General features: G+C 37.0%; 1 protein-coding gene across 2 annotated transcripts in view; it reads left to right on the forward strand.

The window, feature by feature from the left end:
- adamtsl3 (ADAMTS-like 3) overlaps window positions 1-18,856 on the forward strand; it is a 207,091-nt gene that overhangs the window by 133,202 nt on the left and 55,033 nt on the right. For both annotated transcript variants that reach the window (XM_051900104.1, XM_051900105.1), the window contains exons 9-15: window positions 1,215-1,372; window positions 3,589-3,700; window positions 4,806-4,944; window positions 5,115-5,165; window positions 7,370-7,574; window positions 9,928-10,075; window positions 16,590-16,674. In XM_051900104.1, the coding sequence (XP_051756064.1) occupies window positions 1,215-1,372; window positions 3,589-3,700; window positions 4,806-4,944; window positions 5,115-5,165; window positions 7,370-7,574; window positions 9,928-10,075; window positions 16,590-16,674 (898 nt within the window). The remainder of the gene's footprint in view (window positions 1-1,214; window positions 1,373-3,588; window positions 3,701-4,805; window positions 4,945-5,114; window positions 5,166-7,369; window positions 7,575-9,927; window positions 10,076-16,589; window positions 16,675-18,856) is intronic.

The following is an 18,856-nucleotide window of genomic DNA, read 5'->3' on the forward strand; positions in this document are numbered from 1 at the left end:
TTTAATTTAATTCATTTTTTGAAAGAAGTCTTTTCTGCTCACCAAGGCTGCATTTATTTAATCAAAAATACAGTAAAAACAGTAATATTGTGAAATATTATTACAATTTAAAATAATTGTTTTCTATTTGAATATATTTAAAAATGTAATTTATTCCTGTGATCAAAGCTGAATTTTCAGCATCATTACTCAAATCTTTAGTGTCACATGATCCTTCAGAAATCATTCTAATATGATGATTTGCTGCTCAAGAAACATTTCTTATTGCTGTAATCCAATATCTTACAGCCAGGTTAATGAACTTGGCCTTATAGATTTGTGCATTGATATGTTGTAGTTTTGATGTGCCAATAATTGCCATTGTTAAAAGTACTTAACACAGCTTTTCTAACATCACAGAAAAATCATCAATCCATTTGATTGAGCAAATAAATGTTAATTGCTAATTTTTAGCTGTCCACAAGAGCAGAACATTGACAGTGTGGGAATTGAATCTCTTTGTAAGCTGTTTTGAGAAGAAGGCGTAATTATATTCAGCTGTTGCCAGCGATTTCTAGCCGCTTTGACCAGTTGTTTGATTTTCCCTCACCGCTAACACATGTTGTTCTGTTGCTCTATTTACATGAAAGATCTGCAATTATTCCCAAAGCAGTGTATCAATGTACAAACAACGGAAAGACGTTTATTTATGTTTGAAATTGTCAAGACCACATTGAATATTTTTAACAATAAACAGCGATCTGATATTTTATGTCTTGAAACATTTAATGTGGGAGTGAGAGATCAAAAAGGTTTTATTTCACATTATCTATCTATCTATCTATCTATCTATCTATCTATCTATCTATCACTATTACTATTACTATCTATCTTTCACTATTAAGGTCATTGGTGTAACTTCATTAATTAAAAATAAGATGTTCATAGATTATGTGAAATTTTAGTGTTTAAAAGAGCAGCAAGTGATTTCAGCCACACGTCAATCTAAATCCCAACCCTTCAAAAGTGTGTCAGCCAACCCCAACATGAGTGATTGACAGGTAGACAGTGTCGCTGTTTAGAAAAAAAAGTGTAAAGCGCTCCACTGACCGGTTTTGCTGTTTACAGACTCTAGAGCTGTCACGGAGACAGGTGTGGTGTCTTGATATCTGTCACTATTTTATCTGTGGTAATCCTCCAAAATCACTCATAGAACCTGAAATGTCCTTTTTCAGTGATTGAAGCCCATGCACCAAACAGCCGGAGAGAAGAGGCCGTGTTCAGCTCTTCAGGCTCTCATGCTCTGAGTAACAACACGGTGGAGTACCAGAGAGGAGCAGAAAGACAAACCCTCCGCTGCTACGGACCGCTGTCTGCAGACTTCACAATTAAGGTGTGTGATGAAAACTGTACTGTACATCTATCTGCAAGTGGTACTAGAAAGCAGCAGAAACTCTTAGCCAGAGATATGGCCTTTCGATGGATAGATATTTTCTCTTGTGTTGGAGTTTCCAACACAAGTTTTTATATATATATATATATATATATATATGTGTGTGTGTGTGTGTGTGTGTGTGTATATATATATAATCATATATATGAGCAATATCACACGAGTAGTAAATAAATAAGAACAACAACAGACCCTCTTTTGGAAATACTTCCTTCCGCCACAGATTCAAATCTCAAGTTGACAGTTTAACAGTTGAGCCCAAGCCTCCGTTACTAATTATAAAACGTCACTTTATAACTAGTAACGAAGGAACGTTGAGTCGCTTCATTGAAGATTGTTGTATTTTGTAGAGTATTATAAGAGCGAGATCGCCTGAGATCTTATATTCATAATCACAAAATCAGTTTGAATGTCCGCTGAGGAAAGTGATATCTTTGTCTTTGTCCTTTTAAATTTTACGAGGATTTCCCATGACAGCGCTAGTCAACGCATTTGTCAGTTGCGTCTCGTAAGATGTTGTTTGAAGTAAAAACAATGTCCTTGTTTCCTTGTTTCAGTCCATTTCAATATAAAAGTCTTTGCGACTGACTCACTCACTCATAAAGACAGTCTTTGCTGCCATCTAATGGCGTATTAATGTAACTTTCACTGAAGTCAAAATCACTAACGGACTCTTTCTCAATACCAAAAAATATGGCATGTTATTTATTTAAAGTATTATTTATTGAAAAATAATATTTAAATTAACAGCAATAGCCATTATAACAGTATAGGAAGTAAAATAGGAAATAAACGCAAGCAAACAGTTCAGTCAAACGTACAAAAGCAGCGCTCTAGTTAGTGCAGGGTTTAATTTCAATGTAAATATTAAGTAATAAATCTTAATATAGCCCTTAAGCCAAATCTATTAGCTCTGGAACAAGTAATAGATTAATTAGACCAAAGATTGCCTGTTTGATATACCCAAAATGAATTATACCTCATGTTTAAACATTATCTACATAAGAGCCAGCAGCAAATTCCCGAAGCACTGGCCGAGATGAAGCTGTTCTCTGCGGGTACATGAGTGCTGAACGCTCGCTGACGGCCTGGAGCTTGCATTTCCAAAAGTGTCTAAACAAATTTTCAAATAGGCGCTAAATGTTCACATACAAATTGCATATCTGAGATCTAATCAACTATATTCTCGCTTAAAAAACTTTTAAAACTACATTCCATTACAAAATAACAGTAGTATCTATAAAGATATGCTGGGTTTGCTCGTCCGCCACGACACTCACTGTGAGAACGCTGACAGCGGAGTGATTCAAACAGTGAAAGGTTCCTGTCGATACTGGTTGAAAATCACATGGCTGGAAAGACCTCTTAGCCAATTCCAAAACCAGAAAGAACTGTTGGATGAATGAATGACTGAATGAATGAATGAATAAATAAGGATGGGTGTGTGGATATACATATATAAATTAATATAAAAATATATAGATTTATTATATATAGCAAACTTGTGTATATATCATATATTATACATTTAAATTTAATGTACAATAGGTATATTTAATTGCTCTTTAAATTATTTTAATATGGGAAAATCGTATCATTCTCACGAACATGAACTGTTGTCCCATCATGAACCTGCTGGGTTTTAGGGTTTTTGGTGTGTTGAATAGCAATGAAAGTTTCATGCAAACTCTGTTTGAAGCTTCGTGATGATTTTAAAGCAGCAGAGAGAATCAGTGTTTACTCTCCATGTGAAACTGTAAACACAGTACAATATGATTGCAATCATGCTAGGCTTTCTCATCTCATGACCTGAAGAGTCATGATTAGTCTTGACACCACGGCTTACAGTAATTGAACATGACTCATTACTCTAGTTAATTGCAGCAGCATGCAAACAGTATTTAACTAATCATCACAGCTCCAGAAATCAAGACTAGAGGATATTCAGTGGCAGATGATGCATGCTGCGTTTCATATGGAAATCATGAGTTGGACTGTGGCCCCTTGAGGAAATTTCCTGCTCATTATACATGTCAAAATCATTTGGGTTTTTTTTTAAATGAATGGCTTTTATCTCAATTTGTGATGTGATTATGAATGTGACTATTAAAAGTAAACGATCAGGCACATTATAAGTGAATTTCGGTTCTCCTCAGGTGAAGTATGCTGGCCCTAAAGACACAGTGATGCAGTTTATGTTCTACCAGCCCATTCGCTACCAGTGGAGGGAAACTGACTTTTTCCCTTGCTCCGTCACCTGTGGAGGGGGTGAGTGCTATAGATTGTTACTCTTGATTAGAGGTGGCCATTTTCAACAATTCACAGTAATTTGAATGGTTTGAATACACCAAAAATATATGTTCAGCACACCTACTCCACGATGCTTTATTTAATTTGGGATAATTTCAGTTCTGTTTGATATTGATAGGAGAATAATCTGAAAAGAATTATAGTTCTACCCTTTTTGAAAATAAAACACTAAAAACTAAAATCAACAATTATAAAAGCGATAAATGTATTTAGGCATCATAAACTTATAATGTACCATATGAACATGGGTGAAATCTGACTCAATCAATCAAGACTTTTTGTACCTGCATCAGCAAATTATTCACAAAATAATAATTTTGTGAGCAACTGGTTATAAAGAAAAATACCACGTCACAATATTCGAAATATTTCCATTTTAAACCATGAAGGCGAGCCAGTGGATATCACACAAGCAATGTTCAAATATTGCATGAGATTTATGCTGGTGAAGAAGTCTCAAACGCAGTGGCGGCATTTCACAAAAACCTAGGGTATGGCATTCCTTCTGGCCGTACAGCGACGACATTCCCAAGTAATCATATTATATCTAAACAAAATGTGGACAAAAATCCACCATACTAAAAGAATGGAGAGTCCATGGACATGCACAGACTTAACAACAAAACAAAGTCAATGCAAATTCTGAAACAACCCTAAGCCTACACCGTGTCCTAACCAGATGCGACACGCTAGAAAATGTATATTTTACATGTTAATCAGAGTTTTAAACAAACAGTTTCTATTTCTGTGGCTTTGCGACTGGAACAACAAACAAAGTATGACAATGATAATCTCAGGTGCTGATTATGTGCTTAATTTAATGTGAGTTTGAATATCATTTTCCGTGACCTTTATAGACATACTGAAAGCAACAATGGATAGGCTAATTCACCTCAGATCTTGAAAATTTGGAAACATTTGCCTATATAACATATAGTAATTTTTCCAAACTTTTGACCGGTAGTGTATTCATGCATTATCATGCATACTACTTAAAATGCTGACTATACAGTGTGTAATTGTCATAAAACATAGCTAATGTTGCTTTGTCTCGCCCCTGAAGGTTATCAGCTCAATTCGGCTGATTGCATGGACATTCGTTACAACAAATCTGTTGCGGAGCACCTGTGCCACAGCTTCCCAGAGAACACCAAACCTACACCCAAACTCAAGGAGTGCAACATGGATCCCTGCCTTGAAAGGCTGGTTCTGTCTTATCGATCTCTGCAACACACCCTCCATGACAAAACACAATGAGTGAAGAATGAATCTCTATAAACCAGAGAGTAGCTGTGCATTAGACTTCCTGTGCTTGAACTCATTATAGTGTGGATATTGACTTGAAGGGCTAATGGTGTGTGTTTCTCTGTAGTGATGGCTTCAAGGAAGTGATGCCCTACGACCATTTCCAGCCTCTACCACGGTATGAAGTTATCACGTATATCACAGCACACTTACTGCTCACTTAAGATCTTGATACTCGCTTCGCTCAGTGATGTCAGCTGATTTTAAATTTCATAATTTAAAATCATTCATCAAGACAAACTTTGAATGTTGATTTAACATGTCTGAAAGCTTAAAACGCCTAAGTTCTGAAATGGTTTAAAGTTATATATTTAAAAGTAATATATGCTTTGTGTTGTTTGAATACTGTAGATACACTACTGTTTAAAGGTTTTGAGTCAGTAAGACTTTTTTGAGAAATTTATATTTTAAACCCATTAAATTGTTTAAAAGTGACAGTAAATACCTTTATAATGTTATGAAAGATTTCTATTTTAAATAAATGTGGTTCCACTTTATATTAGGTGGCCTTAACTACTGTGTACATATTGTGTTCATATTGTATTGCAAAACAATTTTGCTGCTATTGAGGTGGATACGGGTAAGGTTAGGGACAGGTTTGGTGGAATGGGTAGGTTTAGGAGTGGGTCAAGGTGTAAAAGATGGGCCAACAGTGTAATTATAAATGTAATTCCAGACATTAATTAAAGATGTTATTACATGCAGGTATTTTTTAAAATATAAGTACAATGTAAACACATGTATGTACACAATAAGTGCATTGTATCAAATGTAAGTACATAGTAGTTAAGGCCACCTAATATAAAGTGGGACCATAAATGCTGTTCTTTTACATTTTCTATTTATCAAAGAATCCTAAAAAAATCATCATGTTTTCCACAAGAATTTTAAGCCACTGTTTAATAATCAGAAATGTTTCTTGAGCATCAAATCATCATATTAGATGATTTCTGAAGGATCATGTGACACTGAAGACTGGAGTAATGATGCTGAAAATTCAGCTTTGATCACAGAAATAAATTGCATTTTAAAATATAACAAAATGGAAAACAGTTATTTTAAACTAATAATATTTCACAAAATTACTGTTTTTACTGTATTTTTTTATCACATTGCACATTGTTGACACTTTGTCTCAGTTATCACATTACAATATTTCATAACATAAAGTTACTGCTCATCTACTAAGTTAGTACTTATCTACTAATACAAGGGGAGTGGCGAGATTTTTACACAGTATTTCTCAGTGACAAAACACATGACTAAAAAAATTGTCTACAGGTGCATTTGAACTGTTTTAACTAATCATTTTCTAATGAATGTCATTTCAGTTCTACTTTCTGAGTATGAATTATCATGCAGTAAAAGACAACAATACTCAAGCACTGTAAAAGGTTTTGTCACAAACTCAACTGACTGGCTTCTCTCCTGTATGATTTCATATAAATCATGTACAGTAAAGTCTCTTCAGACCTTACTGTACATGATTTATGAGCTTCTACAACTTTTGACCTCCTGACTGAGCTCCTTTCCACAAATCGATCATAGAAATAACAATAATATAAACAAAAATAAATAAGTTTTCACTTAGTCTTATTAAGTGCAAACAATAAGTGCAACCATCATCAACGTACTCCTTCAATATTCAAAGTGCAAATAGAGACCAAATTTTTTTTCCAGCATGATACAGAGCTGAGAGATGGTTACAACTACACAGCCCAGCCTAAGATAGCTTATTTGCATGCATCAGGGAGCCGCTTTCAAAATGCGGAGTATTGAATACGCACTCGCGTTTTACTTTCTCTTTCGATTTCGCAACCACGTATACTCTGTGAATAGTGAGCGGTGGCGCTGAGCACGCATTCTACAAGATAAGACATTTATCAGACACTTAAGCTCGGTTGTGTAATGAATCCTCCGCCATGGTCTTGTCAGTCATCTCGTCACTTACTCTCACCATGTGATCAGTGAACTCTAATTCCTGCTGCACTACGTACGACTGCAGTTCGTGTTGGATGAGCTGAATGGAATTGCAGTGACCGTTATCCAACTGAATTAAATGTTTGTTTGTTTTTTTTCTTTAAAAAGCAAAACAACAGTGGAGGCAGTGCCGTGGTGGGCACCATAATGTAATGTAAGCATAACGGTGGCATATTCTATCCTAATGTCACCCTCACACTCCCATCATGGCAATATCGCAAGACAGCTTTTCACCTCGATGAGAAATCTCGTCACATTTTAATCTTGCGAGATCTCATGGCACGAGATCTCAGCACACCCCTAACTAATGCCAATATATATTATTGTATAATACTGATGCAGGTGGGAGCAGAACCCGTGGACGTCGTGTTCAGTGTCGTGTGGAGGGGGCTCTCAGGAGAGGAGCGTGGTGTGTGTAGAGGAGGACGTTCACGGTCAGATCGTGCTGGTAGAGGAGTGGAAGTGCACACACTCCCCAAGGCCATTCAGCAAACAGAGCTGCAACACGTTTGAGTGTCCACAGTGGATGGCCATGGAGTGGTCTCAGGTGACCTTTTATTGACCTCTTCTTCCATTTCTGATCACCACTGACCATCTCTATCTCTGTTCTACAACCTAGTGTGCTGTTTCTGTGTCCTAACCCAAATGAAACCAAATAAGTGACTGATTTAAAGAGGACCTATTATGCTTTTTACATTTCTAACTTTCTTTACCAAGTTATTTTAGTTGCTGTTTGAGCGTGAAAAAGCTCTGCAAAGTTCCAAAGCAAAGCATCTCTCCAGCGGGAGTTATTCTCTATATCAGTGTCACGGTTTCTGAACTCCATGAAATGCCTCCTTTGTAGTCTTTAGTTTTCTTCCATGAACGAACACGTCGCAGTATTCCTCATTTAAATAATACCTGCCCGAGGCATACTCAGATAAAGGTGTGGGGCCTGGATGAGTTAGTTAGTAGTGTGTTGAAACACGTGGTTATGGTAAGGGGCGGGACATTTTTCCAAACACGCTCGAAGCACTTGACCAATCACAACACACTGGTCCAGCCGACCAATCAGAACACACTGCGCTTTCCAGAAGGAGAGGCTTCATAGAGAAAGGAACTAAACAGAGCGTTACTGACAGACTGCGAAAAGAGGTGCTGCAACAATGGAGAATATGTGCAAAATAATATGTTTTTTGAACATTCAAGCATGAAAACCTAATAGACCCTAAAAACAACATCAAGACTTTGCAAAAGGGCACAATAGGTCCTCTTTAAAACACTGTTCATAGGCAGTTTTTTTTCTTTCAAATAGTTTGGAAGATTTTTTTTCTTTTGGAACAGAGATATTATACCTTCTCCACTGTATGCAGAATGCATCTATATAAACGTTTGCGGTCAGTAAACATTTTTTAAAAGGAAGTAATCATTTTATTCAGAGAGGATGCATTAAATCAATCAAAAGTGACAGTAAAGACGTGTATAATTTTACAAAAGATTCCTATTTCTATAAATACTTTTAAAATATATTACGATAGTTACACTGTAATAATATTTCATAATATCACTGTTTTTAATGTGATTTCCATCAAATAAATGCAGCTGGTAAGCAGAAGAGACTTATTTCGACATTAAAAAATCTTACCAACCCCAATCTTTCATTGTCACATACAGGGGCTGGACAATAAAACTGAAACACCTGGTTTTAGACCACACTAATTTATTAGTATGGAGTAGGGCCTCCTTTTGTGGCCTGAACAGTGTTCAGGTCACTACATGATCCTGGTGGAGGAAGATGTTTTCTGACTCGTTCCTCCAAAATACCCCAAAGTTGTCCAAAAATATTCAGATCTGGTGACTGTGGAGGTCATGGGAGATGTTCAACTTCACTTTCATGTTCATCAAACCATTCTGTCACCAGTCTTGCTGTGTGTATTGGTGCATTATCATGCTGATACACAACCCCATCTTCAGGGTACAATGTTTGAACCATCAGGTGCTCATGGTCCTCCAGAATGGTTCAATAGTCCTTGATAGTGACGCGTCCATCAAGCACAGTAGGGAACGCAATCATATTTCAGCCCAAACCATCGCTGTGTCCGTCACAGTCCGAGTGTTGAGCCTCTTTGGTTCTTCTCCCAAAGATGTGGGAAAGACAGTGAAGGTGGACTCATCAGAGAACAATACATGTTTCACATTGTCCACAGCCCAAGATTTGCACTGTTGGCACCATTGAAACTAACATTTGGAATTGGCACGAGTGACCAAAGGTTTGGCTGTAGCAGCCCGACTATCAATATTGACTCTGTGGAGCTCCAGACGAAACAGGAGAGTCGAGGTTCACATTTAATTCTGCAGTGAGTTGGGCAGCTGTGGATTTATGTAAGTCAGTACCTGGACATCCCTTTCAGACAGCTTCCTCTTGCGTCGACATTTACTCCGATCGGATGTGGTTCATTCTACGTGTTGCTATGCCAGCATTACCCTGGATACCATCACTCTCGATACACCACAAAGACTTGCTGTCCTGGTCACAGATGAGCCAGCGAGACGCGCACCAACAATTTGTCCTCATTTGAACTCAATTATGTTCTGTGGATTGCATTATTTTATGTACAGCTGTGCTATTGCTCTAACCTTCACTCTCTGCTCTTACTGATGGAATATAAAATCAGTGAAGATTGGCCACTAGGCCGCACATATATAGGCGTGAAACCTCCAACACTATAATGGCCAATGTTTGTCCAACCCCTGTATTTTGTATGTGCTTTTCACTTCACTCCTGGTGTAAATGGACAGATTCAGTTCAAATTAATTTGTATAGTGTTTTCACAATACATATTATATGTAATATGATCACATATCACTACGTCTGGACTGCCCCATGTATGTGTTTGTGTTTTTGTATTTGTACTATCCAGTGCACGGTTACTTGCGGCCCAGGTCTGCGGTACAGGGTTGTGCTGTGTGTGGATCACAGTGGGCAACATGCTGGCGGCTGCAGTCCCCACCTCAAACCCCATATCAAAGAGGACTGCCTGGTCCCCGTCGCCTGCCACAAACCACGAGGTAGAAACAACAAAAATTACATCTTTTAAAGAGATCCACAATTAAGTGAGCTACTGCTGTCTATTGCCTACATAAGGGGCTTTCGCACCGGGTAGTTATAGGAACTAGCCACCAAGCCGGTTCCCCGAGAACTAAATTTTCCCCTAGGGCCATTTTCCTGGTTGCATTCGTACCGCCAGTAGGAACTCTGAAATAACGTAAACCGTCACTTACATCAGCAGCTCTGGTTGTTGTGCTTTTATTTTGACATGTGGTTGAAGCCCAATGTCACTAGATGAGCAGAAATGCAAAATCATGTTTCACCTTTAGCCTTCAAAGTCACGTCGGATTTCCTCCTCAGAGTAAAGGTTGAGAAGTTCCTGGAACTCGGCGTCGGTCCATTTATCACTGCTTTAATGTTTGTGGAGTAAATATATAGGTTTTATATAAAGCTAATAAATAAAAATGGCGGGTGCCATGTTTTGCATGCATTTGGCCAATAAACATCCACTTACGTCACTGATAGTTCCTATTGAGCTGGGCTAGACCCTACTCTGAAGTAGGAGCTAATTAAGTCCCCCCAATAGTCGTTCCTATAAATAAAATCATTCCCAGTTCCTGTGGTGCGAACACGCCAAAAAGTGAGTACTTCCGCTAATAGTTGAAACCATTCCTCCGGTGCGAAATCCCCTATAGGCAGCTGCCTTCTAAGTCAGCATCCTAATAGAAATACATTCTAGAGGAACATTCTACATAGGCAGGAACTGCACATGAAGCACATGTGAGATTAAATCATTCCAACCTGATTTTATGTTAGCATTTTGCTAAGCTAACAACATAATGCTCTCATACAGCAGTTCTAAACTACTCTTGACAATATACAACTTCTAGATTTTTTGCAATTTTAGCTTATATTAAAAGCTAAAGCTCAAATCATTTTAAAGACATTTATGTAGTTTTCACCGCTAGAGGTCGCTTATTCAAAACTAAGGCGTAGCTTGATGACGCCTTGAATTCGCGGAATCATGGGAGTTGTTGTCTTCACGTCTATAGCCAGTGGAAAGAATCCGATGGGACTCGGGCAGAAATCATATTCATGGATGAGCTGTGGCTGGAGCGGAACGAGGCCGCTGGAGCGATTGCTAAAGAGAGACGATCGCGACACACGTCTCGAGAGCAGTGGAACTTTTATTATGCCACAGACGAGCACTTCCGCTTCTTCCGGTCTTGCATATGTGGAGTAACACAGCGTTGTTTATCATATTAGATACATTTGTTTGTTGAAAGTTGTTATAATGCTACTCTGCGTTAGCTCGGCGGCTGCTATTACCCCTTTTCCACCAGCACGAACCGGGTGCTAGTTCAGAGCTAGTGCTAGTGCCAGTTCGGAGTTGGTTCAACTGACGAGCCTTCTAAGAACCAGTTTTCCTTTCTTACGTCACTGTATACGTCAGAGCCAGGTCTTACATCACTGTATTCGTCTCATACATCTCATATTTCACAGCAAAGCTAGCACGGCAGCGCCAAACACACCAAGCTTGTTCGAGATGCATCGGCTTCTCGCAGAGCGATCGGCGCATGACATCAAAGCACTGTGAGAACGATCCAAAAGCACAAGGAGTCGTATGCTCAACAAACGCTCCCGCGGCACTCCGATGTCACCCGCCGATCGGTCCGCGCTGCTCTGATGCATCTCGAACAAGCCTTCCATCAACAATGGCGGACGTTTCGCTAGTATTGATGCTCATGGCTTTGCGAACCTACATCGGCATCCAAGCACGGCTCGCCGTAATTTGTATATAGACGGAGATTACAATCGGGCTGCTATTAGCTCGATTAGCTGCTATTTCAAAAATGGCGTCACAAGTTTCTTGTTGGTCACGGTAACCCCGCCCCCAGCCCCTGATGCAAGCGGTTCTTACTTCTAGACCAGCAATGTTTTGGTGCTACTTATGAACCACTTTTCCTGGTTCAGAGGGTGTCGAAAGACAAAGAACTGATTTGAAGCTAGGCTCTGGCTCCGAACCAGCACTCAAACTGCATTGGTGGAAAAGGGGTATATGAGACACTTGTTGCACACTGCAGTAAGCTAGATCGATATTAGGCATGGTAAAACATGGTACTCGCGGTAAATCAAGAAAACGAGATTCAAACAATGAGACTTACTGTGTTGAGCTATATAACATGATTAGTTCTCTGTCGATGAATGTATCCAAACAGTTGCTCACCTGTCTAATAAAACACATAATATATTAAAGCGTCTTTGGTTTTTCCATGGTTTCCATAAAATAAAACTGGAAATCGAGGGTAACGTGGGTATGATGTCATTGATAGGCGACGCACGGACATGGTCTGTGTCCTGGTTAAAATTGCTTATTTCTCTGGATTTAAACATTCTTGGAAACATTTGAGATAATGTAATTACACAAGTCAGCAAAATATGTAACACTGTTCTAATGGTTTTTGGATATTTCAATCCAAAAATCTTACATATTGTGCCTTTAAGTCATTTTGTGACCCCAGTGGAACTGTGCTGAGGCCCCCAGTTGCGAATTTTTAATTGGATTGATCAATCCTTAATGCTCTTCAGTATTATTAGTATTTTTCTTACCGTTTTCACTGATCATGTCACAATGCATTTTTGTGAAGTACACATCCAATGTTGCCTTCTTTCTCTCGCAAGTACTCCCCCGATTTAAACAGTGTAATATTGTGATTCATTGTAGCTGGTTAGTTTCGTTCAAGGCTTTGAACTTTTTCCTGAAGAATGTTCTGCCTTCAGAAAAAATAAATGGGTAATAAATCTGGAGCCAAGGCCGCTGATAAAGTGAGCAGTCACTGTTAAGCGCCATTCATCTACTAATGAAAACTAACATTAAAACACTGATACGATTAAAATACTTTTAGAACTTATTTGTTTCTGAGAAGCATTTTAAATCTGTTCCAAAACCTGGTGGTAAAATTATGCTGCTCTCTAAAAAAAAAAAAATAAATAAATAAATAGTTTTCAGCATTGCATGTATAAGAATGTGCACTGAAAAGATTAATCATTTATCATAAATATAATTTGTATTTGAATGAGGTACAGAATTGCTGTCTGTCTAGAGTCTTCCAAAATGCTCAATAATGAGGTTCTGTCTCAGTTTAGGATGCAGTTGGCAGTGAGGAAGCTCACCAGACTTTGGAACACAGCCAAAGTGGTCTCCATTAGGGAGCAGTCAGTGCCTGCAGCTGTCAGAGAGGAGAGTGGAGTGTGCCACAGACAGACGCTCATGAAATAACGTGTGATCTGAATATGAAATTCTCCATAAGTGCAGACAGACACTCTGAGCTCATCGAGAGTCAGTCACAGTGTGCTTTAGAGCTGTTTCTTGCTGTGGAGTTAATTAATAACTGAGACTTCTCCCTGTCTGTCACATTATTTGCCTGTCAGATCTCTATTGCTTTCAGTATCTTTCTCAGTCTTTCACATAGGAAAGAAGCATGAGAAGTGAAATCGCTTTTGATAACTCATTATGATCTCAGTTGTTTCTCTTAGCCACCAGTGGAAATAAGAACACTCTTAGAAAAACATGGTTCAGTGGGGTTCTGTATAGAATCCTAGTGTTCTTGGCTTTATTTTACAAAAAAGGTTCTATATAAGGGGAAATGTCTAAAATATATTTTCATCTTTATTTTCATCTTTACAAGCTGTTTAATTCATTAAAACAAAATTAATTAATTAAATCTGAATCCATAAGATGATTCCATGATAGAATCACTGAAAGGTTCTATATATGAAGCACCAGGCAGAACCCTTCAAGGTTTTATATAGAACATTTTCTTCTAAGAGTGAAGAATAATTGGTGAGTAAATTACTACAATCCACTTCTACAAATCGGAGATGATTTTATTTTATTTTATTTTATTTTATTTTCCTAAGTAACTAAGAACTCTATAAAAAAAGCTACTTCTGTTATTCAAAACAAAACAATATTTATTTTATTTTATTTTATTTTATTTTATTTTATTTTATTTCCTAAGCAACTGAGAACTCCATGAAAAGGCTACTTCTGTTATTCAAAACAAAACAATATTTATTTTATTTCATTTTATTTTATTTTACTTTATTTTATTTTATTTATTTTCCTAAGCAACTGAGAACTCTGAAAAGGCTACTTCTGTTATTCAGAACAAAACATTATTTATTTTATTTTATTTTATTTTATTTTATTTTATTTTATTTTATTTTATTTTATTTTATTTTATTTTATTTTATTTTATTTTATTTCCTAAGCAACTGAGAACTCCATGAAAAGGCTACTTCTGTTATTCAAAACAAAACAATATTTATTCTATTTCATTTTATTTTATTTTATTTTATTTTATTTTATTTTATTTTATTTTATTTATTTTCCTAAGCAACTGAGAACTCTGAAAAGGCTACTTCTGTTATTCAAAACAAAACAATATTTATTTTATTTTAATTTATTTCATTTTATTTTATTTCATTTTATTTTATTTTACTTTATTTTATTTTATTTTATTTATTTTCCTAAGCAACTGAGGACTCTGAAAAGGCTACTTCTGTTATTCAAAACAAAACAATATTTATTTTATTTTATTTTGCAACTGAGAACTCCATGAAAAGGCTACTTCTGTTCAATAACATTTTCATCTTTGTCTCTTCGTGTGACCACGTCTTTTCTCACTTAAATATGTTACGTCTTTTTGGCAAGACACGCTTTTCATGAAGTCTTGTGTAATTAGTTCAAGTGATTTGTCTGAGTACATGAATAAAATGTACTTTTTTCATTCCAAGTCATGCCAAACATAGTCCCGTCTGCTCATGAATCAAACTCCCTTATTCGAGACAGAAGACATGTGAGTTCAGGCACGATTTTGCCACATAACAGGAGGTGTTTGTCATCTAGACGTCTAACACTTTCCTCCTCACACGTGTTTTACATTTACAAGCTTTGCTTAAATCCTCCAAATTTCATTGAAGGAATAATTCACCCAAAAATAGTTCACCATCATGTCGTTTCAAATCTAGAGAGCAGCTTGAAGATTATTCAGAATCTCCTTTTTGTGTTTCACTGAACTAATGATTGGAGTAAGTACGTTTTTATTTTTTATTAATGCTTCTATTCAGCAAGGACACATTAAATTGCTCAAAAGTGACAGTAAAGACATTGATAATGTTACAAAAGGTTTCTATTTGAAATAAATGACTGAAGGATCATATGAACCTGAATAATATTTCACACTATCACTGTTTTACTGTATTTTTGAATAAATAAATGTAGCCTTGGTGAGCAAGAGCAATGTCTTGTAAAAAAAATCATACCTTTTGTACGGTAGCGTATTCCTTTAAATGTAATATCAGCTACGCAACAATGCCAAAATTCAAGAAACCTTAATCACAAACATCTGTATGCTTTTTTTCCACCAATAATTCTCTTCATATCAATCAATTCCACGCTTAAGTCGAGCCTGACATGCTTGTAAAAACTCAGTGGGTTGAAAAAGAGGCTCCATTGCCTGCTATTTCATCTAGACCTTCCCGCACGCCAATTGTGAGGATGTCTGCCATCAGAGAAACCCAGAAACCCCGACCGAAGAGCCAAACCCTGAGCCCTCGGCATGTTCTTTACTGCTATCCCACAGTCACCAACAGCTGTGATAATCCAGTTCCAGATCAATAAATGGCTGCTTGCATAAATATTTGGTTGTCACATGGAGATTTATGTTGAGCTTTATTAGCTGTGTTTGGGTTGGGGGCTGTAGGAGGAGCAGCCGGGTTCAAACTGGCTCTGTAACCTTCAGTAAGACACATGACCCAGTGATGGTCTTACAGATGTTCATAGCAGGAAAGGTTTCTGGTGAAATTTGAGTGTCCCTCAGCACTGATCTTACACTGACTTGGCTTACTTTATCTTTTCTTCATCTTTTATCTGACACTTTCATCCAAAACAGTTTACAGAACACTTAATACAGGGACAATCCTCCTCGGAGTAACCTGAGGTTGTGCGTCTTGCTCAAGAGTACAATGGGTGATAGTTTGTGGATCACCACTTACAGGGTTTGAACCTGTAACCTTTTGGTTACCAGCCCAGATCTTTGATATTTATTCCACACCACCCTCAACTAATCACCTCTGATTAGTGTCCAAGCACCACTTTTTACTGTTATGAACCTCAAAATCTTAAAATTTGAGCTTACATTTAGTGTTTGGCTAGTGTCATATTCCCTGTGAAAAAGAGCAGCTTATGTTGTGTAATGGATGCTGGTGTGCTAGTGTTCCAATCTGACTTTTTAACTAGCTTAAACAGCATGTTTTGCTGGTAACAAACATAAACCAGCTCAGATCAGTATGGAAACTCATACTATTATGAGCTGGCCTTCTTATAGGTTATCTTTTGTGTGACCAGACTTGGTAATGTCCATGTTTGTCAACAGATTACGGTTATGTATGAGTCTAAATGCTCTGTTTGATACATGCTTACTAGTTTTAATGTTTGTTTGTGTGTGTTTTCGTTTGTTGCTTTCCCAGAGAGCCAACCTGTTGAAGCCAAGTTGCCCTGGTTAAAACAGGCTCAAGAGCTGGAAGAAACCAAAGTAGCCTTGGAATACCCAACGTGAGTTATTTTTATGATGTTACGCTGTACATCAAATGGTCACTAACACTGTATTGCTGCCTTTGTCTAGGACTGGAGGATTCACAGTGTATTTGCACTGGTTTGACAATACACTTTAAAACTCAATAAGTTCAGAAAACTCAAAAAATTTGAGGAAATTTATTACCTCAAAACATTTAAAGGATTAGTTCACTTTAAAATGAAAATTACACCAAGCTTTACTCACCCTCAAGCCATCCTAGGTGTTTATGGCTTTTTTCTTTTTGATGAACATAATCGGGAGTTATATTAATATCCTGACACATCCAAGCTTTATAATGGCAGTGAACGGGACCAATGAGTTTGAAGCTCAAGAAAGTGCATCCATCTATCATAATTGTACTCCACACGGCTCTGGGGGGTTAATAAAAGCCTTCTGAAGCGAAGCAATGTGTTTGTGTAAGAAAAATGTCCATATTTAACAAGTTATAAAGTAAAATATCTAGCTTCCACCAGACCACCTTCCGTATTCAACTTACAAAAAAGCGTAACTGACGCGTAACTGACTAAACATCACATTCAGATCTTGGTTAAATGTTAGATAGCAAATAACACATGCTATCATAACAATCAAAGAGACTGTCATTATATACTTGCATGTATATAATCAAACAACATACATATGTATGGTCTTACATGTTTTGCAGCCCATCCTCAACCTAACCACAGCCCATCCTCTACTCTTCACCACAGTGGTACCCTACAAAACTAACATAGAACCCCAACATAACACAACATTAAACACTAACTTATGTCTCCCTATGTTAATCTTGTGCAAAAAACACACAAAATAACACTTAATTTCAACATTTATTTATAGAGTCTGACGCAGAGCATGCTGCGAATTAGAAATCTGCTGCAACTCAACTCAATCATATTAAGTTCAGCTTACTACAACTTTTTTTCTGTTAAGTACAATGAACTTTCATTATTATTTGAGTGAAACAAACTCATTTCATTTAATTAATTTCACTGTTCTGTTTAAAAATAAGCAACTTACACATGTATTTGTAAGAATGATCACCAAGGTTGCATTTATTTGATCAAAAACAGTAAAAAAAAAAAAAAAAAAAGTAGTATTGTGAAATACATTGGTGAATACAGGTATTCATTTAAAAAAACTTGACCCCAAGCTTTTGAACAGTGCTGTATTTCCTAAAGGTCTTTAAGTTCCTCTATAGGTCTTTAAAGGTTTAGTTCATCCAAAAATGAAAATTCTGTCATTAATTACTCACCCTCATGTCGTTCCACACCCGTAAGACCTTCGTTCATCTTCAGAACACAAGTTAAAATATTTTTGATGAAATCCGATGGCTCAGTGAGGCTAAAGACATATGTAAAACAGTTCATGTGACTGCAGTGGTTCAACTGTAATGTTATGAAGCGACGAGAATACTTTTTGTGCGCCAAAAACACCCCAAATAATGACTTTTCAACAATATCTAGTGATGGGCGATTTCAAAACACTGCTTCGAATGTTTTGTTTCAAATCAGTGATTTGTGATTTCAGTAAACAAGGCTTATGTCTTAAGTGTTTCGAAATTTCAATAGTTCATGTAACTTTGGCAGTTTGATACACGATCCGAACCACTGATTCAAAACAAAAGATTTGTAAAGCTTCGAAGCTTCATGAAGCAGTGTTTTGAAATCGCCCATCACTAGATACTGTTGAATAAAGTCGTTATTTTGTTTTTTTTTGCGCACAAAAGTATTCTCGTCGCTTCATAACATTAAGATTGAACCACTGCAGTCACATGAACTATTTTAAATATGTCTTTAGTAGCTTTCTGGGCATTGAAAGTGTTAATTATCTTGCTGGCAATAGAGGCCTCACTGAGCCATCGGATTTCATCAAAAATATCTTAATTTGTGTTCTGAAGATGAACGAAAGTCTTACAGGTGTGTAACAACATGAGGGTGAGTAATTAATGACAGAATTTTCATTTTTGGGTGAACTAACCCTTTAAGCAAAAAAGTGTTGGAGTTGGTTTTTTTATTCATCTAATGATTATTCTGCTTATTGATTAAAAAAAATCTTTAATTTCAGATCAAGTACATAAATATCAAAATTTTAGCTATATAGCCCAGCCCTACTTTTCACTCACCACTGAGTATTTTTAGCTCATGTGACTCGATGTGGTCT

Source organism: Ctenopharyngodon idella, chromosome 7 (genome assembly GCF_019924925.1).
Source record: "Ctenopharyngodon idella isolate HZGC_01 chromosome 7, HZGC01, whole genome shotgun sequence".
NCBI classification, from domain to species: Eukaryota; Metazoa; Chordata; class Actinopteri; order Cypriniformes; family Xenocyprididae; genus Ctenopharyngodon; species Ctenopharyngodon idella.